Here is a 21,851-nt window from a genome sequence, read left to right on the forward strand (position 1 = left end):
AGTAGTAGTTTCTTAAAGGTTAGTTGAACTGGAATTTAAATCATGTCAATGAACTTTTCATACTCTGTTAAATTAAAATCTATGATCTTTTTTTTTTTTTTTTGGAAGATTTTATTTATTTCAGAGACAGAATGCAAGCATGAGCAGGAGGAGGGGCAGAGGGAGAAGTAGACTTTCCGCAGAGCAGAGAGCCCGATGTTGGGGTCAATCCCAGGACCTTGGGAGCATGACCTGCGCTGAAGGCAGACACTTAACCAGCTGAGCCACCCAGGCACTCTGAAAATCTATGATCTATCTTGCACTTTGAATGGATCTTTGTACTCATGCATCATTTTGTAACATTTTGCAGTGGAAAAAAATGGTATTGGCATAATTGGACAGCCACATGCAGAAGAATGAGACTGGACTACTTCCATACACAATACACAAAAATAGACTCAAAATGGATGAAAGACCTAAATGTGAGACAGGGATCCATCAAAATCCTTGAGAACACAGACCGTAACCTCTTTAACATTGGCTGCAGCAACTTCTTCCCAGACACATTGCCAAAGTCAAGGGAAGCAACAGCAAAAATGAACTATTGGGACTTCATAAAGATAAAAAGCTTTTGCACAGCAAAAGAAACAGTCAACAAAACAAAAAGTCAATGACAGAATGGGGGAAGATATTTGCAAATGACAAATCAGATAAAGGGCTAGTATCCAAATTCTGTAAAGAACATATCAAACTCAACACTCAAAGAACAAATAATCCAATCAAGAAATGGGCAAAAGACATGAACAGACATTTCTGCAAAGAAGACATCCAAATAGCCAACAAACACATGAAAAATTGTTCAACATCACTCAGCATCAGGGAAATACAAATCAAAACCACAATGAGATACCACCTCACACCAGTCAGAATGGCTAAAATTAACAAGTCAAGAAACAACAGATCTTGGTGAGGATGTGGAGAAAGGGGAACCTTCCTACACTGTTGGTGGGAATGCAAGCTGGTGCAGCCACTCTAGAAAACAGTATGGAGGTTCCTCAGAAAGTTGAAAGTAGAGTTGCCCTATGACCCAGAAATTGCACTACTGGGTATTTATCCCAAGATACAAACGTAGTGATATGAGGGGCACCTGCACCACAATGTTTATAGTAGCAATGTTCACAATAGCCAAACTGTGGAAAGAGCTGACATATCCATCGACAGATGAATGGATAAAGAAGATGTGATAAACACACACACACACACACACACACACACACGAATATTATGCAGCCATCAAAATGAAATCTTGCCATTTGTAACAACGTGGATGGAACTAGAGGGTATTATGCTAAGTGAAATAAGTCAACCAGAGAAAGATAATTATATGATCTCACTGGATATGTGGAATTTGAGACACAAGGCAGAGGATCATAGAGGAAAAGAGGGAAAAATGAAACAAGAGGAAACCAGAGAGGGAGACAAACCATAAGAGACTCTTAATCTCGGGAAACAAACTGAGGATTGCTGGAGGGAAGGGTGGGTAGGGGTTGGGGTGGCTGGGTGATGGATACTGGGGAGGGTGTGTGTTGTGGTGAGCACTGTGTATTGTGTAAGACTGATGAATCATAGACCTGTACCTCTGAAACAAATAATACATTATATTCTAATAATAAAAAAAAGAAAGAAGATACTGGTTTACTGAGTTACACAGATTTTCTAAATGTTGATATGTTTAATTATATTAGACAATATCAGAAAATCACCACCATCTCATCAGGGAATTTTTGAGATACCGAGAAGCTGTCAAGCTCGCATTTGGATTGAAGTTTTCAAAATTTGAGTTTTTTCCTCATCAATCTTTTGAGAAAATGTCTGCCAGATACCAGAGACTGAATGAATTGTGGTTTGTCTGCCAGTCATTCTTCCAAATGAAAACACTATTCCATGACAAAGTGGCAATTTGTCTTGCAACTCAAACAACCACAGTGATTTCGGAACCACTATTGCACTCGGGTAGGCAGCAAAAGTACTTTGTGGTCACTTCCCATTTGGCAGACAGAATACGAAATAGATGAGTATGTAAGAGTTGAATTTTAATAAAATTAATATTCTTAAGTGATTTATTAAATCCCCAATGTGCAGTGGTAATGAACACAACGACCACGAGTACGGCTGGGTGCCATTGCCTTGATCTGTGTGAGGCACCAGCAGCTTTGCCTACCGTTGCTTTTATATCATCAGTACAACTGACAGCACAGTGAACATGGGAAACATGTCTCTGTGTTATTAGGAAAATGGTTTTGACCTCATGGATTGCCTGGGGGTCAAGAGGTCTGGGCAAGTCGGGGATCTTTGGGTCACAAAGAAATATTTGACTTTGCACACCAAGAACCAGAGTTTTCCTATATTTTTGATCATGGCAAAGACCAGAGACAGACACCACCCAGAAATGAATACGGAAGTGGAATGGTATGCAAAGGAATAATGTACAGCAAAGAAAATCAGCTAGAGATATATCAAGATCAGTAAGTCTCACAAACAAGAGCCTTAAAAACAGAGCAAGTTTCATGCAATAAGACACCATTTATGTAAAGTCTAAATCCGTATAAAACAATACCATGTATTTCTTAGAAATACATATCTATGTAGTAACTGTATAGAAACGTATTGGAATGATAATTACCAACTCAAGAGAGTCGATATCTGTAAGGTATGGAAGGAATTGCATTTAGGGAGGGGATACACAGAGGGCTTCCAAAACATTTTCAGTGATTTTTTTTTTTTTTTTCTGAAGCTGAGTGGTGGTTGTAAGGGGTTTATTAGATTATTCTTTACAGCTCTTTCTATTTTGAGGAATTTCATCATAAATACCAGGCTATCTACAATCATATTCTTTCTTGCTGTGGAGTTAAGTGATCACAAAGGAGAATTACAATTGAAACTTCAGCAAGCAGACACGACCTAAGGGGCAAACTTCACAGTAACGGTGTAATTCTCTGTAACAGTACCTTCCCCCACAAAATATTCAGCTATACGGGTTTGCTTGTTGTCCTGGGATAATGACTAGCCAAACTCATTCTTTAGATAGTCTAAGATTACCCTCAAGGCATCCATTCTCATCAACAGAAATCATCTCTTAACCTCTCTGTTTGGTTACAGGTATAAGCCTAATATGTCTGCTCCCACGGCGTTCCAGAACATCAGTTTTTTTGTTTTTTTTTTTTTTTCTTAAGATTTTATTATTTATTTGACAGACACAGATCACAAGCAGGGCAGAGAGGCAGACAGAGAGGAGGAAGCAGGCTTCCTGCTGAGCAGAGAGCCCGATGCGAGGCTCGATCCCAGGACCCTGGGACCATGACCCGAGCCGAAGGCAGAGGCCTTAACCCACTGAGCCACCCAGGCGCCCCCAGAACATCAGTTTAATCTCTTGATGTTTTCAGCATTCTCAGCACACAGAGCTCTGTGTACATCTGCTATTTTAATTACCTCTTCAGGGGGCCCCCTGCCCTCTTGACCTTTGCTCTGTTCTCTGGACTTTCACCCACCACTGCCCCGTCCCCCCACAGCCTGTCCTCTCCCGTGGTTTGAAATTTAAAACAAAACTGGCTGGGTTTAGTTAGTGGAGGCAGAAAACAAAATAAACAGAATTTTCATGATAACTTTTTCATTTGGGGGGACAATCTCACGTTTCTTTCAGGGGCTTTTATTTAAAACAACAAAGACAAACTTTTACAACTCTTTGCTTTTTTGAAACAGATATCCTAAATATGGAAATATTGTATAAAAAATAATAGAGAATTCTCACTCCACTTGGATGGTCCTTGTGAAAGGTTGCTTGGAAGTTACACAGTGTGTCCATTCCTCTTTTCAAAAATGTGTTCCTGCCATAATCATGACTTACAGATGCTGTCTGTCTGGGTTATACACCAGCCTACACCCAAATTACTTTTATTTGTTCCATATACTAGTGTTGTGCTATTGATTTTCACCTTAGAATGTTATTTTTTCTTTTAATGGTAACAATCCATTAACTAATATAGTTTAAAAAAATCCCTTGTTACCCATTTTGTTTCCTGTAGACCATTTTGCCCTTTCTGTCACCCCTAACCCCTCGTTGACACTAGGCAGGAGGAGTTCATTGCCTCAGAAGAGGAAGTTGAAAAGGAGTTACAGAGAAGTAACAGTGAATTGTCAGCTTTTGAATTTCAGAATAGATTTCTGAGACTCACAGTCAAGGTAATACTTTGAGGAAATAGGATTTTGTCTCAGAAGGAAAGATTTTGATGTTAAAAATATTCGTGATTCTGAAGAACCAGGATATGAACCTTGTTGCATAAGTAATACATTTGGGAGTACTGTGGAGAAGAGGGATGAGGAAAAACCCGAATAAGTGGAGAATCCTCCAAGTTTACCACCTTTCCCTTGATTTGACGAAGATTACTTTTTTTTTTTTTTTTTTTTTGCCACCAGGTGAAATGGAATCCAGGGCTTAAGACATAAATCAAGTTCAAATACAAAGAAATAAAGACGGTTATGTTATTTACATGTTTAAATTCATGAGCTGGTGTCTGTACCTTACACATCCTTATAAAACATGCTATAGTCCTTATCAAGGAGATATTAAGGCCATTTAAAATTTTTTTTTCTTTAAATTCAAGTTAGTTAACATATAGTATATGATTAGTTTCAGAGGTAGAATTTAGTGATTCATCAGTTGTGTAGAACACCAAGCGCTCATTACATCAAGTGCCCTCCTTAATGCCCATCACCCAGTTACCCCATCCACCCACCCACCGCCCCTCCAGCAACCCTCTGTTTGTTCCCTATTGTTAAGAGTCTCTTATAGTCTACCTCCTTCTCTGTTTCACCTTATTTTATGTTTCCTTCCCCTCTCCTATGTTCATCTGTTTTGGTTCTTAAATTCCACATATGAGTGAAATCATGGTATCTGACTCACCTTTTTTGTTTAGCATAATACCATCTTGTTCCATCCCCATAGTTGCAAATGGCAAGATTTCATTCTTTTTGATGGCTGAGTAATATTCCATACACATCTGTTTCTATATCTATATATCTATATCTATATCTATATCTCATATCTTCTTTATCCATTCATCTGTCGATGGACATCTGGGCTCTTTCCATAGTTTGACTATTGTGGACATTGCTGCTAACAAATGTTGGAGTGCATGTGCCCCTTCAAATCACTATTTTTGTACCCTTTGGAAAAATACCTAGAAGTGCAATTGTTGGATCATAGCGTAGCTCTATTTTTAAATTTTTGAGGAACCTCCACACTGTTTTCCAGAGTGGCTGCAGCAGTTTGCATTCCCATCAACAGTGTAGGAGGGTTCCCTTTTCTCCGCATGCTCAACATCTGTTGTTTTCCGAGTTGTTAATTTTAGCCATTCTGACTGGTGTGAGGTAGTATTTCACTGTGGTTTTGATTTGTATTTCCCTGATGCTGAGTAATGTTGAGATTTTTTTCATGTGTCTGTTGGCCATTTGGATGTCTTCTTTGCAGAAATGTCTGTTCATGTCTCCTGCCTATTTCTTGATTGAATTTTTTGTTACTTGGGTGTTGAGTTTGATAAGTTCTTCTTGGATTTTGGATACTAGTCCTTTATCTGACATGTCATCTGCGAATATCTTCTCCCATTTCATAGGGTGCCTTTAGTGTTTTGTTGATTATTTCCTTTGCTGTGCAAAAACTTTTTATCTTGATGAAGTCCCAATAGTTCATCTTTGCTTTTGTTTCCCTTGCCTCTGGAGACTTTTTTAGCAAGAAGTGGAGGCCATTGTTGATATATTACAGTTTCTCTTTGTGAGGCCCTATGGGAAAAATTTCTTGGGTGTTAGTTTTGGGAATATTTTCTTCCTTTGGGTAACTGGTTTATATTTAGTCTGGGAAATTGTGACATAAATCTGACTGAACATCTCCCTTAAATTTGCTTGCACGAAAAGACAGAGTCAGCTCTGAACGTTACCTACCTTTTGCGAGTGAGTGGAACCTCATGGCATGCATGAGTGAGTGGGACCTCATGTTACCTACTTACCTCATTCTGGTGACTATTCTTCTTGTCTTGTTTCCTTTTGTCCTATGCCTTTACTTACTTTCAATATGGTTGGACTTTGTGGGAAGCAGACTCTGAGATGGAATTTAAGGTGCAGAATGTTTCTTAAGGAGTCCCTTTAAAATCAACACTTATGGAAGGGAGTGAAGAGGAATCAAGATTGGGGAGGGGAAGAAGTTGAGCTTGGATACAGTCCCAATAATAGCCTCAGAATACCTCAAAGGGAGCTCTGAAGCTAGAATGGCCCCCAGGGTTGTCCCAAATTGAGCACGAGTAGCCACATCTTTATATTCCTCCAGCAACCATTCATTAGATTGTCAAATGCTCTGGTTAGAGTTGTGACATTGGGCATGCTGAGGCAATTCTTGAAGGGAATGACAGCAAAAGGGTATTTACCAAAAGTACTCCTTGCAGCTAGAGGACCAAATTCTTCATTCCAGGGGGCGTTGGTGGTACATCAGTGCTATAGTCTGAATATTTGTGTCCCCCCAAATTCACATGTTGAAACCCAGTCTCCAAAGTATGGCATTTGGAGGTGAGACCTTTGGGAGGTGATTAGGTCATGAGGGCAGAGCCTTCATGAATTGGATTAGTATCTTTACATAAGAGACCCCAGAGAGATCCTTCATCCCTTCATCCCTTCTGTAATGTAAGAACACAGCAAGAAGACACCATCTATGAACTAGACACCAAATCTGCTGGCACCTTGATTTTGGACTTCCTAGCCTCCAGGACTATGAGAAAGAAATTTCTTTTGTTTATGAGCCACCCATTCTGGAGTAATTTGTTATAACAGCCTGAATGGATTAAGATACTCACTTATTTTTTAAATCTAGAATATATTTTAAAAGAATGATAGATAATTTTTGGAACTGGGCACAAATAAAATAAGCAGATAGAAATGAGTGATCCTTGTTCTCATCCTCACCCATTGATGTTGTCTCTTACCTTAACTTTGATCCTGAATCTTTGCATATGCTCTTCCCTAAGACTTCTTCGACTGAAAAAGTATGAATGTGAAAAAGAAGAGTGGATTCCTTCTTTAAGACCCAGAATATCATCACCTCTTCAGTGGAGGGTTTGATGACTCCCTCCAGGCAGGGCCATCTGCTTCCCACTCTGTCTCTGCCATGGCCCCTACATCACAGCTCTGTGATACTTTCTCTGCTGACAAGGCTTCCCCTCAAACCTCACCCTCTTTGGTGTTCTCATAAACAGTGCTGCCACCAACCCACCGGTGCCAGAATCCCAAGGGTGCTTCCTATCTGTCACCAAGTCCTGCAATATTTTTTCTTAAATATCTCTCTGGCCTTCCATTTCTCTCCATTTCTGGTGCCCCTCCCTCCTTTCAAGCTCTCAATACCTCTCTTGCCTGTCCTATCTTAATAACCTCCTTTTCTCAGTTTCTATTCTTGCTTTCCCAATGGAATGGGTTGCATTCTTGACACAGCAGCTAGAATGCTCTTTCAAAATGAAAAAGAGGATTAGAGGTACAAACTTCCAGTTATGAAATCAACAAACCACAGAGATGAAAATTACAGCATAGGGACTATAGTTAATAATACTGTAATAACATTGCATGGCAACAGATGATGACAACATATCTGTGGTGAACACTGAGAAATGTAAAGAATCATTGTAATCAATGTGTTATAAACCCAAGACGAATATAACATTGCATGTTAGTTATATTCCAGTAATAATAATAATGATACTACTACTACTAAATGCTGATCTAATTGTGTCACTCTGTTCTAACCTGTCAATAGCTCCCTCTCTGGGCCTGCATGACTTGTCTGCCTCCCCAGCCTCACTACCCTCATCAGTTTTCCTCTCTCTGCTGCTGTTTTTTGGACACAGCGGCCTGTTTTGATTTCTCTGATGGGCTGTGTACCTTTTCTTCCTGGGATCTTCTCTCATTGTGTTCTTTCTTGTCTGCTTTTTCTCCACCTCTTCCACAGATAAAGAACTCCTGTTTCTTTTTCAGATCTCAGATTGACTGTCCCTAAATCCCTGACTAGGTCACATGTCTCATTTCATGGATCTCATCTACTGTGTTTCTTTGTAGTACTGGTCACATGGCAATTTCATAGTTGATTAAGGAAAGACTTCAGCATCTTTTTCTTCTACTAGGATATAAATTGCACAAAGGCTGGGACACCTGATCATCTCAGCATTCCTAATCCATAGTCCAGGACATAGGAGGTGCTTTATGTTTTGATTTACCTACTGGATAAATATATATTTATTTACTGAGTTTCTTAAAGGAATGGACAATGTATTAGTCATCTTTGAGCCCTGATGCCCTACCATAGTATCTGGCATATATTGGATGCTCTAAATATTTGTTAAATGAATGCCTGAATCTAATTGTTTGAAGGATTGTTAGAGGGTGGGGCAGAGGGAACAGACATTTTGTGTTGCTGCAGGGGAGAGAAGCAGGACTTAAGGTTAAAAATTAGGGAAAGGCAGAATTTTTCCCAAAAGCTAATACTAATAAAAATAACATAACAGAAATCATATCTGAATAATTCTATTGAATGTGTTTGGGTTCTGGGATTATGGGTAATTGTTACTATATTTTGATAGTCTTCTTGTGTTTTCTAACTTTTTCTACAATACTGTATTGGTTTCATATGCAGTAAATAAGTAAATTCAATAACTAAATCAGACAAAAACTACTTTATAAAGATATGGGCATGTGACAAGGCAATGGGCTCTCTGTCCCTAAGAGTGTTTGAACAGCCAGGAATGACACCTGCCAATGAAGGGACCTCTCCATTGGGAAGGGGGAGATTGGAGCTCACATGCCCTAAGATTCTTCTGACTCCAATAGCCCATGATACTGTTTCCCACCCCCAAATCTTTATTTATTTATTTATTTGAGAAAGAGAGAGACTACAAACAGGGGAAGAAGCAGGAGGGGAGTGAGAGGGGAGAAATCTCAAGCAGACTCCAAGCTGAGCATGGAGCCTGACTTGGGGCTCGGTTTCAGGACTCTGAAACCAAGAGTCTTGGAGGCTTAACCAACTGAGCTCCTCAGGCACCCCAGCCCATCATACACTATTACCTGAATGATAGATGCTGAGTCCCCTTTCTTGGAAGAACTTGGTCTAGTGTGCTTGGCTGCCTTCCAGGCTTCCAGTATTTCCTCACATTGGAACCTCACCATGACAGGATCAGCTGCAGTGGAATTTGATCTGTATTCCACTGAGGCTGATATACAGCAGGAGTTAGTGATGGCAAGAGCATGAATATGTGGGTGAGAGGTGTTTGTGTGAAGTGTAAGGTATCTCTCTGAATTGTTTGAGTGAATCCTGATTAAAATGTTCTCAAGTCAGCACTTGAATCACACATACCTTAAGTATTATATTTAATGGCTAATTTTTAAAAAGAGACATTTCCAAACTGTGGTTTTGGTTAAATTAAAAAGATGGGCTCCATTCTGATTTGTGAGTTTATAGGCTAGTTTGGCAAACAGGACCATTGTTTTTCACTCTCAAGAGAAAGGGTATTTAGACCATTTCCTCCATATTACAATAGTTCAGAATTAAAAGGGAACAGAATACTCCCAGAGGAAATCTGGTGTGTAGAAGTGAATCTCTGCCCAGAAAACAGTGGAACTCACATAAAGGCCTTCTGATGACATGAAATCCCAGCCTAGACAGATAAACAGAGACGAGAGAGAGAGAGAGAGAAAGAAATTTGAGATAATGAAATAAGATTGATCTTTATAATGCATGCATGAAAACCATTGTGTTGTCATCACACCAGTGTAAAAGAATATATGTGTGTACATGTGTATCAAGGTGTACTATGGACATCACTGACGTGAGTAGACTGATGGTCCAAGAACAAAACAAGGCAAAGAGGAATTCAAAAGGGAAAAATGAGAAGTCACTGTTATTACCACCCCCTCCTCCTTAGTTTCCAGTGAGATCTTCAGGAGCATTGTTATTCTAATGAACAAATGAGTCTGTCACTTGTTATGAATATTTTCTATTTTTACATTATTTGACTTCTTTATAACTCTTCCAGGTACTCAGTATCAAAGTGAATTCTAATTATTTTATTGATCGAAGGAGGAAATGCATTTTCTTTCTATTGGACGCAAGATTCTAAAAAGGTTTGCCCACAAAGCCATAAGGAATCATGTAAACACAATGTGTCAGATTATCATCTTACAGAAAAATGCTTAAGGAAGTTCTAGGATTTCCAGCTCCCCCTCTCCATACCCTCAGAAAGTTTTTCTTTGAAGTAGACAAGTTCAATATGTGCTGGGTTGGGGGTATAGAATGAGAAGAATGTCCATATGCAAAGTGCTCTGCAAGGCTAGAATCTCATGGTGCGACCCAGGCTCCCTAAAGCCTCTGGGGGAGCTAGTCGCCTGTTCTGCCAAGTACATGGCTATAGGGCCTTACATAACCTGGTAATAGGAAAACAAATGGGGAGGTAAAGACCTGTCTCATCAAAGCACATTGAAGAGAACCCTCCTCGCCTGGGCAAGTACCGGAGAACAGGCAGCCCTGGGAATTAGCGTGCTCTGTTAAATGTCCTACAGACTTCATCATTTCCATCTGCTCTGCCCTGTGCTCCCTCTACTCTTCCCTGGTTCCCCAGCTGCCAACTTGGCTTGAGGCCCTGCTTCCCTCATTTTGTCTCTGGTGTGGTTGACCCTGAGGGCCTCTTCTGGAAATTCTCCTATGTGGTCTGGAATTTCTCCTTAGACACCATCCTAATTTCACCTCCAGGCTCTCCAATTTGTGACAATGGGTAAAAGACACACCAGTGTCCTCACCCTCACTCCTGCCACCTTGGCCCATTCCCTATTAGCTTCCCTGCCAAAAAAAGAGAATTTGCATAAAGGAGAACATGGAAAGGCAGATACAGAGGCATTGGGAAATGGCTTGTGTGTGGATATTAACCATCTTTTTTTCCATCAAAAGAGAGTGTATGATGGTTAATTTTATGTGTCAGCTTGACTGGCCAAAGGGATGTCCAGATAGCTGGTAAAATATTATTTCTGGGTGTGTCTCTGAGGATGTTTCTGGATGACATCAGCATTTTTGAATCATTAGACTGAGTAAAGAGATTCACCCTCACCAATGAGGGTAGACATCATCCAATCCATTGGGGGCCTGATTGGAACAAAATGTCAAAGGAAGGGAGGATTCTTTCTCTCTTCTTGAGCTGGATGTCCATCTTCTTCTGCCTCTGGACTTCAAACTCTAGGACTAACACCAGTACCTCCCTGGTTCCCAGGCCTCTCAACTTGGACTGAATTACACCACTGGCTCTCCTGGGTCACCAGCTTGCAGATGAGAGATTGCGATTTCTCACCCTCTCTAAACACATGAGACAATTCCTATAATAAATCTCCTCTTACATATCTATCTCTATATATCCTGTTGTTTTTACTTCTCAGGAGAACCCTGGTAATACAGAAGGTAAGCATTCACAGAAATGGCTGATCCCATACCTTTGAGAATGGATGCATTGAATGCATTTTAACCATTTAAAAAATTTAAAAATTTCTTATATATGCAATATGCTTTATTGTTCACAAAAACGTTTACATACAGTTTTGATTACTATGAAACAAATCCGCATAGAACTCTTAAATTAATACTTACTTTCACTCATTTACTTAAAAATTTTTCTCCCATACTTTCAGTTCTGAAACCGGGAGGTGTCTTATATTCAGTGGCATTTGGCAGTTGTCATCTACTAGGAATGAATGTGATCAGGTGTCATTCAAACTTGGTCCCAGTTCTTCGTGTTGTCATTTCAAATGAATTACCTGTATGGTCGACACTATATGTATTGATTGCTGTTTAGTATGTCCTAAAAATTATGATTTGACTTTGAAACAAAAAGTTACCGGGTACACAGAGAAGCAAAAAAAGAGTGGAATGAATTGTGATATTTGGGAACCAAAGAGCCATCACAGCAGGTCCCTATGTCTTACAATGTAGCCACTAAATATTTTACCCAATGAAGGAAGGTATAAACATGTAGAGAAGGCCTAGTTTCATTTTGTTGCTGAAATAGATACAAAAGAATGACCTATCACACATCACTCAAGGTACCCAAAGTCAGAAGAAACTGCCCAAACTCTCAGAATATGTAAAAGACATTTGGAAGTAAAACACCACTGATTAGACTATTATTAAGACATGGCATCATAATTTCATTTGTAGGATTTTTTCCTCTCTTGCTGTTCTGTAAGAAATAACGTGCCATCAAGTACCTATTCAATTAAAGGTTCTCTACTGGATGTTTGTACTTGACATTTAAGCCTTGCACCAATTCTTCTCCATCAGTGTCATTATCCTCAACCTAGAGATGAGAGATGAGTCATTTATTCAGGTTGGTCATTTAGTTTTGGTAGAACTAGGACTTGAATCTTCATGTGCCCATTACCAGAGCCTGTGACACCTTCTCTAGCCTTCACTGCCTTGGTAGAAGTCACCCTGATTTCTCAACTCCTCTGTCCTTCAGAAGCAACTTTGGGGAGGAATGGTCCCAAGAGGCCTATAAACTGGAGCTATTCAGGAACAAGATGAAATTTTGGGTTTTTCTTAGTTGTTCATCTAAAAACTTAGATTTTGGGACTGGAAATCCTGGCTTGGGCTTTTAAGCCTCAGATTTAAAATCTTGCCTAGGGTCCTTTTGGTTTTGACTTCTCTGCAGTGTACCACGAATACTCCTCACATGTTCTCTTAAATCATCTTGCAATGGTTTCCTAAAGGCAATATGTAAATGTAAATTTACCTTTAAATTTAAACATAAATCTCTCAAAGGTAGTTTTTCAACTGGGTACTCTTCATTTATGCCTGAGAATAAAGTTACAATAATAGATCCAAAAGTGCCTACAGAAAATAGGTGAATTGGGGATAACCCAATAAATGTCTCTAAATATCACCAGCCAAGGATTTTTCAGAAAACTCATGTTAGAAAAGTATTGAACATTTATTTTTACCGAACTCCAGATTCTCAAGAAATAACCAGATGAGAGTCTCACATATAAACGTTTGTTTCCACAGCTATCTGAGAGGGAAAAAAAGAACCAAAATAAAATGAAAATGAAAACCACTTGAATTTCTAACCATGATTATAATTGTATTCATCCCAACATTTTTAAAGGTTTAAACATGTTTTAAAAAGTGGTTTCTTCTTAGATCAGGATCAGGAACTGCGGCCCTCTTGGGAAAGGCCAGTCTGTGGTAAGCTAGCTGGCAACAGGGGTGGAATTGCCAGAAATATCAGTGGGAAACCAACCAGTCTGGGATTCTTGTCTGATTCTAAACCTAGGAGAATTTGCTTGCATTTGGAATTGCTACTACCTCGTGGAATGAAACCAGGAAGATCATTATTCACTCTTCATACATTTCTTTCTTTCTAGATTTGGTTTAAAGGCTCTGCGATTTGCATTCTAAACTAGAGGTATCCGGTTAATTAAATCACAAGGTCTTTGTAACAAGTAACAAAGATAATTCATTTCTTCCAAATTGAGCTAGTAGGGCCATTCTCTTCTTTCCTAGGACAAGCATTCAGTGAAAACAGAATCGGTATGCAACCAGGTTGAGTGTTATTGTAATTTTCTCTGCTATAAAATGTTTGAGCACATTGTTAGGTTTAAATTATTAATAACTAATGAAGTGTTATTTGATATTCTATTGGTCTTTTACCAGTTTTTTCTAATTAACAGCGAGGTTTACTCAAGAGATTCTTAAGAATGGGCTGTTAGATTTCAAAATAATATTTAGAGACTCATTTACAACTGTATCATCTTGCCTTTTCCTGCCTGACTTCATCACTGGAGATGTCTCTCCAGTCCATGATGAATCACCAATCTATACTCTAAATGTATACACTAAAATTGATTTTACAATTGGGCTCACCTCTTAAACTATTGTTTTGGAATTTTCTCTCAGTAAAATGCTACCATCATACATCAAGTTTCCCAAGAAAGCACCCAAGGATCATCAGAGACACTTTCCTTCCCATTCCTGTACCTAGGCTCCATCCTTCCACCAGTGTCCAGTCCATTTTACTATTTCAATATTTTTCCTGCCTTTCCATTCCCCTCTATCTCCTCTGCTACTAGACCTCACCACTTCCAAGAACCTCCTAAATGATCTCCCTGATATAATTTTTTATATCCCTACAATCCAGTCTCTATACCACTATCAAAGTTATTTCTCTAAATGCAAGTCTTAAAACCTTTTAATGGTGTTTTATCATTTTAAGATTCCTTAGCATAGAACCCAGCCCTTTATGCTATGGCCCTGTAAGCCTCTCTGGCATCATTCCGCACCATTCCTCAACGGTCTCCTTATGTTCCAATCTTACATAAGGACTTGCTGTTTTGCAAACGGACCAAGTTTTGTTCACTTTCCCTCCTGTGCTTTTGCAGCATGGTCCTCTCAACAAACCATTTTCTCCTCATCTGCCCATGACCTTCTCACTTAGTTCTTTAGGACACGACCCTTCTCTAACAGCTTTGAGAAAGAGTGAGGGTGCCCATGTGTTGAGTTCAAAGTCAATTATAGGGTTTCCTCCTCCTGCATTTCCACAGGCCCCCGGGGCAAACCTCTATCAAGGCACTTGCCTCTTAGCATTTCAATTTTTGTTGTCTATGATTGTCTCCCCCACTACCCTATAAACTCTTTGAGGGGAGGAGCTGGGTATTTTTGTATCTCCAGGACAAACATGGTACCTGTTGCTTGCTAGCTGTTCTGTAAATTGGTGTGGCATGAATTTTAATCCTTTTCCATCACTTCTAGAAACTGTGCTCAAGCAAAGTTATTTTTCTTCTTTCTTTCTGTATGTTAGACTCTTCCCCCTTAAGTCCAATACATCTTTAAAACAAACAACAAACCACTTTTCTGTATCTTAGCTCTAACTTTTTGAAAATATTATCCAATTATTGCTTTAAACTCCTAACCTCCTACTGATTCTTCAACCCACTGGAATTTGACTTTTACTTCAACACTCTGATGAAATTGTTCCTACCAATGATACAAATTGCTTCCTAACTACAAAAGTCATTCTTTGTCTTAAGTGATTACTCTAGGATTTTACGTTGTTAATCTCTCCCTTCTTCCTGAAACCTTATTTTTGGGGTTTGTGACATTGTTTTCCCTGGCTTATAACATCTCTGAACACTGACTGGCCAATCCAGTGGCACACTGTTTAAATGTTGGGTATCCCAAGGAAGCCCTTATTTGTTCTTTTGTCTTATTCTCCCTGAGTAACTTCAGCTAGCTCCACAGATTTAGTAACCATCTATATATCCAGTGAGGCAAAACCTTGACCTTCAGAACTGTTTCCAATTTGTAATACCTTTTGTGATTCACAATACCCTCAAACTTTACATACTAAAATCCAAATGTTTCTCTCCTCAAACTTGGCCTCTTACATATTTCCTATCCTAGGGAGTTGGTAGTAGAGTCAAGGTAGAATTAAGAATATTGACTACTTAGATTTTTTTTTTTCCAGGTTTCTATACTAGACTACATGGTCAATAAATTTTAAAAGAAAAAAATGACCCTTTATATGTATACTAAGTTAGTGTTTGTATGAATTATCTATTGCTATGGAACAAATTTTCACACACTTAGTAGCTTTAAACAGCATGTATTTATTATCTCAAGATTACTCTAGGTCAGACTTTAAGCACACCTTAGCTGGGTCCTCTGTTCAGGTTTTGCAAAGCTGTGTTGGCTGGGGCTGGGATCCTCTTCCAAGCTTACTGGTTCTTGGCAAAATTCATTCCCTTGAAGTTGTAGAACTTGTGGCAGCTTGCTTATTCAAGGCCAGTGGAAGAGAGAGTCTCTGATTTGTTCACTCTTTTTAAAAAGTCCCATCTGATGGCGTCTGGCCCACCCAGTGTCATATCCTTTTGACTTGTTCAAAGTCATCTGATTAAGAACCAGAAATCTCTTCACCTTTGCCATGTAATGTAACATAATCATGGGGGAGACTGTTCTATTCTTTCTTCCATAGTTTATTAGTTAGAAGCAAGTTACAATTTCCACCACATTCAAGGGGAGGGTCAGAGTGTAGACCATTGGGAATCATTCTATAATTCTGCCTGCCACAGCTTAATTTTAAAAAAAATATGAGTGAAGGGAAAACCATTGAATGTAATTTTGAGATATTAAAAGATTGAATGTAAAGAAAAAAGGTATAGAACTTTAACATCTCAAATTTTAATGGAAATGGCCCATATTTTGAAGATGGTGAAAATGGTTTTCTATGCCTATCCTAGCTTATACTTACTGCCTTGGGCAGAGGATATATCCAAGAACCTACATTTTAGATCATATTATATGAATCTAAATGGAATAATCAGATAAATGTCTGAAAGACATTTAATTATGTAACTTTTTTCACTTGAGGGCCATTTTACCATGTGTTAGCCTTATTTGCATTAGAAAGAAAAAACACAATTGTATGTCTATAAATAAGTTCTATGTTTTCCCTTAGGGTTGATATTTTGACTTTTCCCAATAGGGCTTTTTTTTTTTCCTTCTAATACTTTTGGCAAACTGTGGTTTTCATCAGAAGTATTTAATCTTTCCTCAGGATAGGTATTTCAGGTATCTTGTAGAGTTGTGTTCTTACAACGTACAATGGCATATCTTCAGAGCCTCCTAGATCCCCAACTCTCCCCTTTCTGCCCCATACCATTTGTAGCTCCTTTTCCTGTAGGGTCACACAGATGTTCTAGAGTTAATGCAGGCACCATTAGAATATGAAATGCGTAAGAATCCCGCCACTTTTAGGTCCTGCTTCTTAGGGAAAACAATTCCACTGGTACTTAGAAAAACACAGTGTGACTTGGTGAATTTATCTCTTTTTCTTAACTTTGGCAATGATAGTGCAATGCCCATTGTATGCAATCAGTGAGTGTGAGGTCGGCTTGCAAATCCCTACAGATATGTGGTTACTTCTCTACTTTCCCTCTCTTTTGCTTGGGCAACTGCCACATTGATGCACTGGAGCCACTCTTCTGCATTCTTCTCATCCTTGGCCTTGAAAACATAGGTTTTATTGTCTGTGAAGATTTCAAAAGCTCGAGGGAGGGAGCGGTCCTTGCGTTTCCTGGCCACAACTTTCACACTCTGTACTTTGCTGAGTTCTATTGGGGAGTCATCAGGATCATCTTTCTGAAATGCATATGGGAAGGAGAGAACATGAGCTGGCTTCCAGAGTATGAAAAGATCTCTGGCAACTGGAGAATTTTCTAAGATCAGAATCCTTTCACTGCAAATGGTTCATAGCCTTTGTTATTTTGATTGCTAAGGCCTCAGTGAGTCATTCATTAGAACAATGGAGGGAGTGAGCAATTGGTCCTACGTTGCAGTATATTAAGTTGGCACAAGATGGCCAATTTATAAGAAATTATTATTCAATGGGATTTGGGAAAATGTCTAATTCATACTTCTTTGATTTTATGTCATGTTTGATTGGTATCAACACTATCAATAGAGCAAAATGCAATAGTACAATTGGAGTACTATTAACTCAGAATCTGAAATAATTTGGGAAGTATGAAATTGAATTTTCCTTTGTGTTATTTCTGAGAAAGGTGTATTAATTGAATAAACAGGGTCCTAATGTTTAAGCAGATCAAACTGTTTTGAGACACAGTGGAGCTCTGGAGGATTCAGACAAATCTGAATGATTTGTCTGCAAACATTAAGTGAAAGAATACTTAATGATTTACATTTTTCTGGCATCAAAACAGACGCTTACAGATCACAACTACAACATGAGGGTCATCCCAATGGGCTAGTATGAGTAGTTTCAAAAGATCAAATACTTCTTTACAGAAATGTCTTTAACATCCCTGAATATATTTGTCTCCTGGAAGACGTGCCTGTGCTTGAGGATCTGGCCAACTCTCCTTTCCCATGCCCCCTGTACAACCCACTCTCCTTTCATTCTGCAATGGAAAGGCAACCTTCTCACTCATCCCAAAGTTACCATGGTGTATCGTCCAACTTGGAAAAATCTCTTGAGGATCAAAGAACTGGAAAGATCAACTCAAAATATTGATGCTAAGGAAGTGTCCTTCAAACAAAGCAACACAATCACTCCCCAGCTACTATATCAAGAGGTGCATTTCCAATAGCATTTCCCTTTTTAATGTTTAGTAACTATTTATTGCATTTGGTGTTATACTTATGACTATAAATTAAAATTATAATTAATTTTAAGATAATAATAATGAAAAATCTTAACATTTAGAGATTGATAGTCACAAATTATTAAAATAATTAAATTTCAATTTATATACATAGTTTCATTGCAGTGAAAAATGATTGGATGATCAGGATAAAATACTGTGGGTTAGGTAGAAAACAATATGATTTCAAAGAAAATGATACCATGTAAGCATTGCGATGGTTATTAAAGAGAGCAGATGTTGTGATGAGCACTGGGAGTTATACTCAATAATGAATCGTTGAACACTATATCAGAAATGAATGATGTACTATATGCTGGCTAATTGAACATAATAAAAAAAGATGAACTAATTTATGTATTTTTTTAATGGATGGTATTAGGTGTGAATTGCTACGGTATCTTTTTCCAATGGTTATACTTAAAGGAGAGGTATGAACTTTTTATTTCAAAATGATAATATTTTCAATTCTACAGAAATTACAGTTTGTGCAACTATTTAAACTTATGATAAACTTAAAATGTGGCAAGATATTACACAGATTTTCAAGATTCTTTTAGGGAATAGACAGAATAAAGTTTGAAGATGCCTGTACTAGATAATACTTTGTTAGCTTAATTTGGTTTATGGTAAATATCTGACAGCAATAAAGCTGTATTTCTTTGAATTAGTCTATAGAATAGAAATTGATACATGGAAGAACTGATCAAGAAAACAAAAAGTTGTCATAGTTCTCTAAAGAGAGACAGTGAATTACCCAAGAGAAATGGACAGGAAGTCAAAGGGCACTATTGCCTAGCTGGTTGGTGGAGATCAAGACTTTAAGAATGTGAAAGTAAAAAATAACGCTACTGTCTTTCAGTCCTTATTAAAAATGCACATTTTACCATTTTTCTCATTTATAAGAAAGGTTCCTTATTATGGGCCTGAAGCTTCAGCTGGACTGTTGACCTCTGCTAGGTTACTGTGTCCCTGGGGATGAGAGGAAATTTGTTGTGGTCCTTATAGTACATTATATTATTTCTCAATATTTGAGCCACATGTGCTGTCAGATTTCTGAAATGTCAAACCACTATTTCCCTATAAAGATGTCAAACAAGTTGGCCAATTATAAAATAGCTTATTCTCTAAGTTTTATTAAAAAGCTCTGAATCAAGATGTTTAAAGATCATTATTTGAGTTCAGGAAAAATATTCTTATGCACTAACTCTCCTCCATCTCAAGGGATAGGAGAAATCACTACATCTTAACTTCTATTTCTGATTTCTTTAGTAAAAATGGGAAATTCAGACAGTCATTTTAAAACACGTTAAAAATACTTCAATGTGGAGCTATGCTAAGAAAAGTTTCTTTAAACCTCCAATAACTGTCTGAATTGAGAATACCATTATACTTCCCTTTCAAAAAGATCTTCAGCCACAGAAAAGTCCATCTGTATATTTAATAATACACATAGATGAAGAAAGTAGCATGAGCTTAGGGCTTTTTTTTTTCCACTCAAAAAGTTAACATTAAGTTTTATTAATTAAAAAAATGGTCATAAAAATTTGTCATAATTCGGGTACACCATACTTTATTCCTGTTGAGCAAAAAGTTCAAATAAATTTTATAATGAGCACTCTAAAGATATAGTGCCCATATTCTCAGTGAATCATAATTTTAAAATAATTTAAAATCTTTCATTAATTAATTCAAACACAGTTCGGTTTGCCACTGGCTCTGTATTTTCAGTGTTCATAAGAAGAGGGACAGTACACTCATTTAACAGCAAGCTTTGATGTCACACTGCCTTATATCTGACTCCAGTTTTTTTTTTTTTTTTTTTTTTTTTTAAAGATTTTATTTATTTATTTGACAGAGAGAGATCACAAGCAGATGGAGAGGCAGGCAGAGAGAGAGAGAGAGAGGGAAGCAGGATCTCCGCTGAGCAGAGAACCCGATGCGGGACTCGATCCCAGGACCCCGAGATCATGACCTGAGCTGAAGGCAGCGGCTTAACCCACTGAGCCACCCAGGCGCCCCGATCTGACTCCAGTTTTATCTCTTTTTACCTTACTGACTCATCTGTCAAGCCAGTCAGAGTCTCTGTCTCTCTGTCTCTCTCTCTGTCTCTCTCACAAGGGGAAGGGAGTGGGACTGGGTCTGATGTTACATGATGTAAAAGTACCATATGGTGGAACAAGTTTGAGATATAGTAGTGAAACAAAATTAAGTGGGCTCTTTCCTGCAGAACTTGTCAGAGCCTTAAGCTCCTTTGTATTTCCCAGATATCTTTGATTAGGACAAAGGCCAACTCCTGGTAATGACTGACAGACCCTGGGTCCCAAATGCCACAAGTGGGGAATGATGGATATAAAGGCATGAGCAATGTGTTGTATGTGTGTTCTCTGGGCATCTTTGCACAGGAGTGGATGACCATGTGTACATATGCTCATGTTTCCCCCATCACTCTGATTCTGGGGTTCAAATGATACCTGTAAAAGTGGGATAAGACAGAAATCCAAAGGCCAGGATCTTGCCCTTCCTGGCTTGCCTGGCAGTGAGATAAAGACCGAAAGTGCCTTCACTGCTAAAGTCTGGATGCACAAGGCTTTCTTGGCATCAGACCTAACCTGGTGCCTGCCCATCCTGGGACCCAGGCTCTCAGGGCCTGTGCACTGTGCAGAAGGATCACCTAGCCCAGAGGAATATGCTTCCATCTGCCAGCAGGGAAGGAGAGAGGGAGGGAAAGGCACCCCAGATTTACCCATCTGGAACATGGCAATAACAATAGTGCTAACCTTAAAGGACTGTTTTGAGGATTCTTTAAGACAATCCAGGGTGGCATGTGATAAGCTATTATTATTATATTCAAAATACCCAAGAAGTAGATCCACCCATTTCTTTCTCCCTGATCCTGAATGAATAGAATTTAATGATAGATAAAGCTGACTTGAAAAGAAGAGAATAACTCTGCATTGCTGATTGGAATAAAATGCTATTTCAGAAGTTTCCCACTGAAAATTCAGAGTATAGATATTTACTGAGCAGCCTAGCTCAGATTGAATATTATATTAAAAGAATATTTATTCATTCTTTTTAGGACCCTATTATATTTGTTTTGTTTGTTTGTTTGTTTTTAAAGATTTTATTTATTTATTTGACAGATGGAGATTACAAGTAGGCAGAGAGGCAAGCAGAGAGAGAGTGGGGAAGCCGACTCCCTGCTGAGCAGAGAGCCCGATGTGGGGCTCGATCCCAGGACCCTGAGATCATGACCTGAGCCGAATGCAGAGGCTTAATCCACTGAGCCACCCAGGCGCCCCTTATTATATTTGTTAACTGAGTATTAAGTGACTGAAAGATGATAATGGTTTTCCCTAACCAGAACTGAACTTAGTTGACTACAAAAAGTACTCATAATAAATCATCCTTTGTTTCTTTCTCCCAGCCTTCTGTCCCTCTTCCCTGTGTCCCTGCCTCCAAATATAACCTTTAATTATAAAGGGAGTCAGGGTCAATATCATAAGCTATTAATTTATGGAGGTGATCTATAAGGATACAAAAGGCACACTGTTCAAGCCAAGCTCACTGGGTGGTCCTTTGGCAGTTCATCT

General features: G+C 38.6%; 1 protein-coding gene across 7 annotated transcripts in view; it reads right to left on the bottom strand.

The window, feature by feature from the left end:
* Positions 1-5,700: 5,700 nt before the first annotated feature.
* Positions 5,701-21,851, bottom strand: part of VEPH1 (ventricular zone expressed PH domain containing 1) — a 254,978-nt gene continuing 238,827 nt past the window's right edge. For 3 of the 7 annotated variants that reach the window (XM_047728859.1, XM_047728860.1, XM_047728858.1), the window contains exon 14: positions 15,647-17,233. In XM_047728859.1, the coding sequence (XP_047584815.1) occupies positions 16,997-17,233 (237 nt within the window). In that variant the 3' untranslated portion in view covers positions 15,647-16,996. The other 4 variants (XR_007127157.1, XM_047728863.1, XM_047728862.1 and 1 more) reach the window with 4 other exon arrangements.

This window comes from Lutra lutra, chromosome 1 (assembly GCF_902655055.1).
Source record: "Lutra lutra chromosome 1, mLutLut1.2, whole genome shotgun sequence".
Taxonomy (NCBI): Eukaryota; Metazoa; Chordata; class Mammalia; order Carnivora; family Mustelidae; genus Lutra; species Lutra lutra.